The sequence below is a fragment of the Protomyctophum bolini genome (genome assembly GCF_963924005.1).
Source record: "Protomyctophum bolini genome assembly, chromosome: 2".
Lineage (NCBI taxonomy): Eukaryota > Metazoa > Chordata > Actinopteri > Myctophiformes > Myctophidae > Protomyctophum > Protomyctophum bolini.
In genome coordinates, this window is record NC_137863.1 from 18,720,551 (window position 1) to 18,731,811 (window position 11,261).

At 40.9% G+C, this 11,261-nt stretch overlaps 1 protein-coding gene across 1 annotated transcript; it reads right to left on the reverse strand.

Annotated features, from left to right (window-relative positions):
- Nucleotides 1-109: 109 nt before the first annotated feature.
- On the reverse strand, nt 110-8,984 carry LOC308323650 (interferon-induced GTP-binding protein Mx3-like). Its single transcript, XM_080775410.1, has 14 exons — nt 8,878-8,984; nt 8,625-8,757; nt 5,826-6,015; nt 5,329-5,411; nt 4,502-4,684; nt 3,951-4,089; nt 3,643-3,841; nt 3,157-3,235; nt 2,949-3,071; nt 2,594-2,735; nt 2,251-2,409; nt 2,076-2,152; nt 1,759-1,980; nt 110-1,079 (listed from the first exon to the last, which is right to left on the reverse strand). Exons 2-14 carry the CDS (start codon nt 8,700-8,702, stop codon nt 855-857), a joined length of 1,899 nt encoding a protein of 632 aa, XP_080631536.1. The 5' UTR covers nt 8,703-8,757; nt 8,878-8,984; the 3' UTR covers nt 110-854.
- Between the last annotated feature and the right edge of the window lie 2,277 nt (nt 8,985-11,261).

Here is an 11,261-nt window from a genome sequence, read left to right on the forward strand (position 1 = left end):
AATGTTTTATTTATTTATTTTTTGTTTGTTAACAAATTATAATTACAAAATGATCTAATGTGTTTATAACATCAGGTACATCAGAAAGCACAACACAAAACATGCGGAGAGGAAACCCAATCACAGAACCATCATTATGCATTCATACAGATCTACTGTATATAAAGGGTTTATACATTTAGATTTATATACTACTACACTACAGTACCGACTATCACATAGTCTTAACAATGACCCTAGATTATCATATTTAACCAACTGCTCACTCAAAGTTTTCCTTGATTTGATAGCAATACAAATATATTTAAGCTTTGTTGTATAGCACGGCACTTAGATTTCTTTTTAAAGAGCTTCATGGTTAACAAAAGCACAAAAACAATCACATGGAAATGAAGCACTGAACTAAAACCAAATAACAGTGGTTCTCAAAGTAGGGTCTGGGTCCTTTAGTTAATCCTTATCTAAAGTATTTGTTATAGCATAAAAGTTTTAACTTACAAGCTCACGGCCAAATCTCCAAAGAGCCACAGACAAATAAATATCAATTTGGGTGTACTCGACATGAAAATCTTTGATAAGCACTGAAATGTATATACAGCTGCATTTGTGCTACCTGAAGATATATGGACAAGAAACTAAACCAGTTCAGGTCATGACTCCAAACATTTGGACCAATTAAACCATACTTTACTGTATGTTCAATAGCAAAAATAGCCAATTTACAAGTTCACGATGCACCAAAGATGTGAACAAATGTTCAAATGTCAACCTAAGAATTTGATTTCTTGCCTATTGTTTTATTAATTTTTTTTGCAGAAGCTTGACATATAGTAGTTACTTTTTCCAAAGAGATATTAGAACTCCACCAAGCGAGTGCGAGCCTGCATCAGGCGCTTCATGCAATTCTGCAGTGTGGTTCTTCGGTCATTGACGGCAGAGTCCTCGCGCAACAGGAACTCCGTCTTGTCCTTGTCCTGCAACATCTGCAGCATGTCCCTCTGCAGCTGAGTGGCAGCCTCCTCCAGGACGTAGAAGCGAATCACCAGAGGAATCTGGTCTGCCAGACGCTGGCTGGCAATCTAGAGAAGAAGACAAAATAAAGGTTACTTTGTTCCAGTGTTTTTTTTATCGACTACCTTTTTTTCACTGGCGAAAACGAAAGAAAAACTACCGTAAGCTATGATGACTAAGACTAAATATATTGATAATTTCGTCAACAAATGAAATGTTAGGGGGGGACTAGTGGAGAAGAGATTCTGTAGAACTAAAAGACAAGTCAGCCAGACGAGGTTGAGAATCACTATACTGTATATATGGAACTAACAATGAGGATTTTAGATAGTTGCTGATTGATTGATTGATTGAAATATTTATTAACAGTTTGGAGAATTACAGTACATTTCTGGAGTCTTGTTTTAAGGGCCTTTGAGGTGCTGTGGTACCAAGAGGTGCATGCATAGTCGAAGAAACCTTGTACGAGGGATCCTGTAAGGGTCTTCAAGGTGTTTTTGTTGACCAGTGAGGAGATCCTGTACAGGAATCTTGTTCTTTGGTTGACTTTTTTTTATTACATTGGTGGCCATTTTATCTGACAACAGTGTAATGCTTCTGTAGCAGATATACTGTACCCATGCATAACTAACATTGCAGTATTCGGATCCATTTAGAAGACATTTTTAGAATCGACCTCAGGTACCGGTATTGTATAAATGGGTTAATAATATATTATTTTTTCTGGGCTAAAGATGCAAGACCTACTTCGTAATAGGATTTCAGGTGAAACATCAGCTCTAACAGGGTGGCCTCCGGCTCGAGCCCCGTTTGGATTATAATCTGAGTGGAGTTGTTCAGTTTTCTCTTCTTTAAGGCATGGCTGTATGTCCTGTCCTGGGTGTAAATGATCATCTCCATCTTGAACTGGGTCCTCAGCATGGATTCTGCAATGGGCTCTTTCTGCTGCTTGATGCCTTCAATCTTTGTCTGGATAGCAAAGCAAATGGCAATTTAATAATAGTAAAGTAATAATAAATTGCATTTCATAATCACAATAGTGCATAAGTATTTGTGACGGATACCTTTGCAACTTTTAAGAGGTTAGGAAATCCAACAAAGCTCAACTGAGCAAGCTGACTCAACACATTTTTCACAAAATCTAGAAAGCAAATAGAAAACAACGGTGATAAAGAAACTGAATATACAAGATATAAAATTATTTATTACATTTAGATTACACCAAACACATAGCGTTACCTGCGATGTCCCTGAGCTTCTGAACAGCAGGCTCCTCCAGAAGTTTGATTTGCGTCTGCACCATGGTCTCAAAGGTCTTGTAGTTGATGAACCCAGGCAATTCTTTTCCACGGTACTGCTTCTCATAAGCAGCCACTTCACTTTCAATCTTTCTGTTAACTTCAATATTAATAGATATGTGGATAAGAGATTCGGAGCATAAACTATAATAAGGTTTAGGTTATGACTGGGACATGGATTTCTTTGATAAGAGAATCACTAGATCTTATAATGGGAATGTATTAGTTGGGGTATTTTTTGTCACTGCATATTGTAGCTACAGTAGATGGATCAATGTACTTACAATTTATTCCAGATTGGTCTATGTATTTACTCCATTTCCCAAACTCTTCTCTGAGACTAGCAAAGACATTGGGATTGTCTCCACATTTTACTTCCTCCCCTTTAGTCAGGCTAATGGCATTTTGAGTAAATGCCATCACTCTCTAAAACATAGGAGAAGGGGCAAGTAAATAGGATAAAAGTTAGTCATTTATTTTATACATTTATATTGTATTATGTAAAATCACTCAGGTCCCTTGTTACCAGGTAGTCTTGCCCATAAGTTGTTTTAATTTGTATTACATCGAACCACACAGTTACTGGGTTCAGTGTTACCCCAAAGACACGGTCATGAGAGTAACAATAAGGTTACACACATCAAAGAGGAATTGCATTCTCTCTGCTGGATCAGAGGGGGGCCCACTTCCACATCTCTCTATCTCGCGTTGCGTTTCTGAGATTTTCATTTCAATCTCTTTCGCCAATGCAGGCAAGGATCTCTGAAAATGGGATAGTATGAAATGGTCCATAAACAATTTCTGTGATCAGGTACTTTTGAAATGAAGGACAATGAACAATTTGCACCTCGATATGGTTCACCAGCTCAAGGGTTAATTTCTCAGCCAGTTTTGGAATGGTGGCTTGACCATCATCATACAGTGTTCTGTTTGGTGAGAATGGGGAACAAGAAAAACACTTAACATGATAGCCATTTGGATCTCTTATTCAGAGAGACATATGAATATGACTTATACATCAGAGAGTAGCAAGCATACAAACTGAACAGATTTACAACCGTCAGAAACCCCCCCCCCCCCCCCAGACCCAGTTCCTGTGGGTCTGGGGGGGGACCCAGACCCACAGGAATGCACCCAGGGCCAGCCCGAGTTACCGTGTGGGGGTCCCTCTACTGTACCCTCTGCTGTACTGTACTGTACTGTACAGGAAGAATTAACACAGCTTTGAGTTTCTCAAATTAATAATAAAATGATTAGCATTGCTTAGTGTATTCCTAATTTCCTTGACAGTACTCTTGACCATCTATGTACACAGCAAGTATTGGGTCCAGACCTAAAGTGTGCGTGTTCTTTGAAGAAGACCTTCTCTCTCCTGGTGACTTCGCTCAGTGGCACCTGGTCCACGATCTCCTGCTGGCCCCTGCACCTTACGATCATGTAGCCCTTCTTGAGGGGGATGACTTTGTTATGCACAATGTCCACCGCCGTCTGCTCTGTGCCTCTGTCAAGCAGGTCCGGCTTGGTGAGGATACCTGCGTGTGTGCATGCATGTAGAGACGACAAGAGAGAAATGTACTGTGTTAACCTAGTAACAGCAGAGCTACGTACATCAAGTTGACATTTTAAATAACGTCATTTTACCTAAAGTCCTCTCTCCGTCGCCGTCCACCTCCTGTGCCATCTTCAATGCCTCAGTAGTTGCAATGTCAACATTACACGGAACCACCACCAAACAAATTGTTTGTTGTTTAGCGATGACTTTCTGTATCAATCTCTTGATCTGAAACACATCATAAAAATTTCAGACACACATTTAATTTTACATTTTTGTTTTAGCTTCACTAGTGTAGGGGCACTATTAAGAAAGGCGAGGTTGTTAATTCAGTCGGTCAATGTTGGCTGGATTGTTCAATGAATTTTCTGCGCATCTTCACACTCATGACTTCATGGAGAATGAAGATATCTCACCATCTAATGAAATTAAACTTGCTGAGCACTTTAACAACGTTAATATTGTAACCGCAAGACAGCGACGCTTTAGTAATGAGCCGTGAAGCCGTTTTGATCAAAAACCTCATCTGGGAAATGAATCCGAGATAAAAGAGTTTTAAGATTTCAGTTAGCATGGCAGTGGACGAGGGGGAGCAGCACAGACTCTAGAGATCGCTTGTTCAACACAAAAGCGTCTTTACCTGGTCCCCAATATTTACTGGCTGTCCCTGTACAGCCACCCTGGCAATGCCAGGCAGGTCTATGAGAGTGAGGTCTGGAACATCAGGAGAGGCGATCTCCAGACTGATGAGATCTTCACTTATCCCCACTCCAACTCCTGCCATATCATCCTGAGCTGGAATTGGAACAAAATAAACAAAAACCTGAGCATGCAGATGGGCTTTGTCGTGTTTGGTGCATCTTGCATTCACGGAATTAAAAACAATGTCTACGATATTCGTTATTATCACCTCGCTTAATAAGCTGCTCCACTTGTGAAGGATCATCGATGATTTCACTAACGGACAAAACGCCTAGTAGAAATCAAAAGGTGTTATGTTCAAACAATGAAACTCATCGTTGGGCACAGAGGGATTTATTTAACTATGACAAGTTACTGCTTTTGTTTTGTTGTAATAATTAGACATCATACGTAGATGAGTAATGAGCATAATGTATCCCCATGGAAGAGAAGTGTTGCCAGTTTGCCACCTGTTCTCCCTTCTAAATTAAGATAATTCACTTTACTTTATTGGTTTATTTGGACGGGACAGAGTGTATTAATGAACATTACATAAAAATGTAGCGTAAATACACTGGATTTAACAGAGATGCTAATTTTCATCCGTAGTCCCCGGACATTGAACACTAAACAAAACTGACATAAGAAGACATGAAAAGACAGCATACAAAAACACATTGTACATTTCAAACACAGTAAAAAAAGAAGAAATTCATTATTTTTGTTGCAATATCCTCTTTCAGTTGATTATGGAATAAAATCAAACCTACCATCTTGAACAGCTACAACGTAGCTTATCCTCCCTTGCCACTGGTCTCCTTTCATTGTTTTTCTCATCTTTAACTCAAGAGGGCACCTTGTCACTATGCCTGTAAAGGAAAAGGACTACAGTAAATGGCCTTTGGGCACGGAATATCTTGCTACAATGTTAGCCTATTGACACGCTTCAATAAAATATGTCTTCTTTTTTTGAGTGGTGCAACCACAGTTTTGTCCCTATGTTCTAACCTATGTGACTATGTTAGAGTACCAATAGGGGGTGCTGTTGCACCACTCGCTTCAGACTGGTCTGATTTTTTTAATGTCATGGACCCCAATCCAAAAAGAGTTTGTGCCAGGTACAGTATAAGAGAGGATTTGTGTAAATGTGCCTGACTGTACATTGTGCTGTTTGCATTTTTTCTTATTGTCTAATAAAATATTCAATCAATCAATCAAACAAACCGTACTTCTGTTTTCCCCGCTCACAGACCGCCATTGTAAGGGGAAAAAAAGAGTTTTACCACTTCCTCTTGGTAAAGCCACTCCGGACAGCGCCTCCAACACAGAACTCTTCCCGGAGCTTTGGTCTCCAATCACGGCGATAGCTGGAAGAGACAGGTCCTTGTCCACACCCAGGGAGCGTAGAGAATCAATGAGGTCAATGCAGGGACGCACTGTGTCCTCAAAATGTTGCTGCAGCAAGGAGGGTTTCTACAGGGACCAGGACATTTAACACCTTTTAAAGACAATTTTAACAACACCTAGAATTTAACTTAAACCCAGGGGCGTCACTACCGTGACGCAGACAACGAGATTGCGTGGTGGCCCATGACGCCTGAGGGCACACCCAGGTCGGGAGGAAAACAAATGTGGCAAATTTAAAAAAATAAATTAAATAAAGAGGCGGCCGGGCCCCTTAACAATATATTGTTAACTGAGGTTGATTTTACGTCGCAACTTAATATTTTATAATCTGACCATGTATGATCACTTCACTTTTTTATGGGAGGGGGCATGCCCCCGGCGGCCCGGCCCCGCCCGGTCCGCTACAGGTCCGGAAGACGGAAGAGACAGGTCAGAGGTTATAGGTGTAAATGGCGACAGACACAAACAAACAATGGAGAGCAAGAAACAGAAAATCGATAGTGAGAAGCGAAAACTAAAAGAAGAGAAAGACAAAAACAGAAATGTGGTAGTGAGAAGCGAAATCTAAAAAAAGAGAAAGACAAAAAAATAGCAAAACTTCCAAAAATAATTGGTTTCTTTCAAAAGAAAGACGATAAAAATGTTGATGGGGCCGCGGTGGGACAAGAAGAAGAGGCACCACCACCACCACCACGAACGGTTGGGGCTTGTTGTAGCTCAGGCCAGGTGCAGTTGGCAGAAGCTGGGGAGGCAGGAGAGCCGAACGCGGCCGCAGTGACTGCTAGCACCATGCAGAAGCGGACCACGCAACCACGATGGAGGTGGAGAACTTGGAGTGGACATGGACATGGTCATGGAGACTGAGCCGGCGGAGGGGATGGAGGAGGAACAAGCTGCGATGGAGGAAGAGAAAGAGCATGCTGCTGGAGATGAGGAGGAGCAGGGCAACTTGGGCAAGGACGTGCCGCCGGAGCGAGTTACAAACGCCGAAAATCGAGGAAGGTTCACCTATAAGGTAAGCAGAGCGCAGAGGCAGAGCCTCTTTATTTAATTAAATAATTGCTGTCTAATTTTCGTGGTGCGCAGTCACCATATTTTTATAGCTCAACTTCACCTATTTTTTCCCCTCTTTTTTTCTCCTCTCTACCTAGAGAGCGCTGTCCAAGCCAAGGTTCTAAATAATTCAAGTGGCCTTTCAAGTGGAGAAACAAAATGAATAGTTTAAAATAAAATGCCAGTGTTTTACAGTAGGCCTACTTGATTATTTTGTTTACTTTATTAAGCATTTCTAGCTTGCCGCTTTTTAGTTTTCCGTGCTGCGCAACATGGCTTTATAGATTGATTGATTGATAGCGCATTGTTTTGGCTGTTTTCTTATAGTTTCTTTTCATAATTGGCTAAACAGAAAAGAGACCGAATTTGATATATAATGCCAATTGCCACAGCTTGAATCTATTCATTTTAGAGTAGTGTTTGGTCTGATACAAAACCGTTGTTTTTAACATAGTTAATTTGTTTCTATAGCGGCTTGGGGGGCACTCTAGACCATCCTGCGTCAGGGCCTGTTGCTGCGTAGTGACGCCACTGCTTAAGCCAAAACGTTCTATGGAAATAAACATGATACGGTATATTGCATTAATTTGGGAGACTTGCATTTAGCCATAACACTGTTATTTTGATGGCTTGGCTAGCCCCATATGGAACCTCTCCCTCCTATCGGCAGAGCGGGACACCGGCGAATATATTTTTAAATACTTTTCCAAAAATCGAATCGTATCATATCCAAAAAGTAGAGGTCGGGAGACCTGCTCTATGTATGGTGCTGCTCTATGTATGACTGCTCTATGTATTTTTTTAACGGCAAGAAAATCTAACTGACGGACGGGTTGAAACAAGCATTTAAATAGCTTATTAAGTCAACCAGAAGTCTTAATTGGTTTCCGTAAATTCCGGTATGCTTCAGCCTACAGCCTGCTCTATGCTGTCACTTGGTGGGCACAAAGGAAGAGTGGGCACCTCACTGTTAAATTGAATACATTGGCTCCCCCCCCCCCCCCCTCCCACCAAATGTCCAAAAGGAATATATAAAAAAAAGTATGCTATGTAACTAACATCTAATAGTTCTGCAATTGCTACAAAACCTATCCAGTCATTTTGGGGCATAAACAAGAAGTTGAAGGATAAAATTAAGTCTGATAATGATGTGCTGTGCATGTTCACGTCATTTATACTTTACATTAGGCTACTTACTATTTATTGCATTTATGAACATTTTGAACAAAACAGACAATTTTGGTGCCCAGATGTCCATAAGTGCCCAGTCAGTGCTGCCCAGTGCCCACCTGTAGCCTACCTGTACCTGGGTCATCAAAACAAAGGCTATCATTCAAATGCACACCATGTTTTAGAGGACTATTACAAATGACATGCACGCACACACACAGTACCGTGTAGAGGAGAGTTCACCGAGGTACCTAGGCTACTGTAGTGTAGGGACTCCGTTGGTTATCTTATCTTACATCATTTCAGTTATCAAACATATAACAAGGCGTCTTCATCGGCGTATAAATATATCTGTCCACTTGTCTTAGCTTTGGTCCATAGCTCTAATGCCGTCGCATTTGGCAGCTAGAGCAGTAAAAAGGCTATATGGACCAGAGCTACTGTCCACTTACGTTATCATGATTGGTCTGCTTGGTTTTGGCATAGATTTTGGAGGTGCTGGAGGGAGTGGAGGAAGTGCTCTTCTTCATCGTGGCTTTCTTCTTCTTCGGTCCGACTTCGACTTGACCAGAATGTCTGTGATTACTGTGAACGAAGACAAATTATAGTCCATTATTAGTACAACCTGAACATCAAAGTTATATAGCCTAAGTTATATAAATTAAAACAGGCATACCCTGGCCTGAAGATCAGACTATACTATACCGGCTTAATGTGAGTTAGGAGCAGGAAGCAGGAACACAAAGTTGAAAGCATAAATCCGTCTCCGTAATGGTTCAGGTGCTTCACTGCTTTGTTTAGTTTTTCTCCCCTGGGGGATGTGAGGGAGGGAGGGTTGATTCAGGAGAAATCGAAACTTTAGCATACCGGTAAGTTTCACTTTCAATTTAACAGACCGTTTTGCACAATGTAGGCTAGCCTCGGCCCTCGATACCCATGCTTTCATGTAGGCCTACTTCTTAATAGCCTATAGGCTACTTTAAATTAAAATGAAATACACCAATTTAGAATCAGATATTTGATAAACATCCCACTATTGCTGATCGATGTGCTTGTTTAAAAAGTGGAGGACATAATAAATATGACCCAATATGCAGAGGCACAATGGGTACATGGGTGTGTAGCTCTGGTCCATAGCCTTAATGGGTGTGGTGTGTGACTACATACAATAACACTAACAAACCTAAATTAACATTATAAAACAGAAACTCATATTTCACCACTAGTGTTGTGACACCTTACTCAAATGTATCGTTCGTGGGGATCGGTCAGTTGGTCACTGCTCGAAGCTTTGTAACATGTACAAATGGTCCACTTTCCATTCAATACCATTATATGTAATATTTACATATTTGACATATTGGCCAATATTATATGTTCAGTCAGGTGTCTTCATTACTGAGTGTATTCTAAAATTAGTTTAGGGTTGTATAACATTGTACAACTTGTGTATGTGTATGTGTCATAATGTTCACAAATTCTGGTTAGATCACCGCGGAACACAAGTGAAGGACTGCATTAAGTTTTGATTCACGAGAAATGGATCATGTAAGTTTCACTTTCGATTAACTGCATTGGTTTTTTTGTAAGCGCTGTAGCCGCTAGGCCTGTTTGTTTGTTTTCGTTTTGTTTTACCCACTATAGTGAATTTGACATGCTGTCATCTGACCCTCAGACTCGCGCCCATGTGGTAACCCATAGTGTAACCTCGCGGCCAGTGGTTCCCAAAGTGGGGTCCGGGGACCCCCAGTGATCATTGAGGGAGTTCCAGGGGATCCCCAGCTAAATGATAGTTAGGAACCAAATGGACCCTTATGGGTCTGTAACTCTGAGAGTGTACCCTTTGGTTCCAAATTTGTACACTCTCAGAGTTACATTAATTAATGAATTTTACAATATAAATTGGGGTCCCAGAGATAGAAATGCCATTAAATGGGGGTCTAGCTGTAGAGTAATATGTCAAACTGGGGGTCCTTGAAATTAAACGGGTTGAGGATCACTGCTAGAGCCGTAAAAATCTTCTCTTATGGGGGTCCCTGGCATATCTTTTCAAATGGGGGTCCGCGGGCTAATTGGTGTCAATTTGGGGGTCCTTGATATGTGCAGTTTCTGGCAAATGGCGACCAAATAACTAAGAAACAAAGGTGACTGTGAGAAGGAGGACCTCTATAGCTGTATGCTGCCACCTAGTGGTCGCAGCTTCGTATGACCTTACTGCACTATGTAACTTTCCTTTTCTACCCTGGACAACACAAGAATGAGTTGTCTCGTCTCAGTCGTCTGATTGATGCACTCTCAATAGTTCCAAACAACTTGCTGTAGGACAAGTCGACAACATGGAGATTTGGCAAACTGAGTAGCTTTCCAAGAAAGAAAAACAATGTCAACCCTTGATTATTGACCCTTAATCAGATGTGAAAACAACAGCATGAGAGCAGAGCAGCCTCCCATTGATTGATTGATTGATTGGAGTATTTATTAACAGTTTGCAGATTTACAGTACATTTCAAGCACAACTCAATACAAACACTGTTAACTGTGAGTGGACGTGGTTTGTTGCACTCCCTCTGGTGTTGTGGGTGTGGGTGTGGACTTCGTTAACATTAAGGAAGTATTTAGACAGGTATCTTCATGGTGTATTGAATCTTGTGGATCAAACCCATTGCAAGATGCTGTACTCTGTCGTCGACCCTAAGCCATTCCAGCCTGTCAATAAACCGCAATTTCACTGTATGGGTGCCTTGCTTGTTTCTCTTTATATCACCACACCTCCGCATGGATGGAGACCATGTCCACAGACCATAAAGCACCAAAGAGGAAGCAAGTACACTTGACACTGACAGCATTAGCTGTGTTTGAGTAGGTCGCTGATACTGTGACTTGATTGATTGATTGAAATATTTATTAACAGTTTGCAGAATTACAGTACATGACCAATAAATAAGCTTAAAGTCATTATTGGATTTGTGCAGACATTATGAGTGTGACTTCACTACCTCTTCACAAGCCTGAAAGGAGTTACACTACTGTTACCTCCACTGTGCATGAAGAATGTTTTTGTTTTAATTTACGTAAAGTGAATCCTTTAT

Coding starts and splice junctions, on each gene's coding strand:
- LOC308323650 (XM_080775410.1), bottom strand. CDS start 8,702: ATGAAGAAGAGCACTTCCTCCACTCCCTCCAGCACCTCCAAAATCTAT. Junction 3,842..3,950: donor CGACGGAGAGAGGACTTTAG/GTAAAATGACGT, acceptor GCACACACGCAG/GTATCCTCACCAAGCCGGAC. Junction 2,736..2,948: donor GAATGCAATTCCTCTTTGAT/GTGTGTAACCTT, acceptor CCTATGTTTTAG/AGAGTGATGGCATTTACTCA.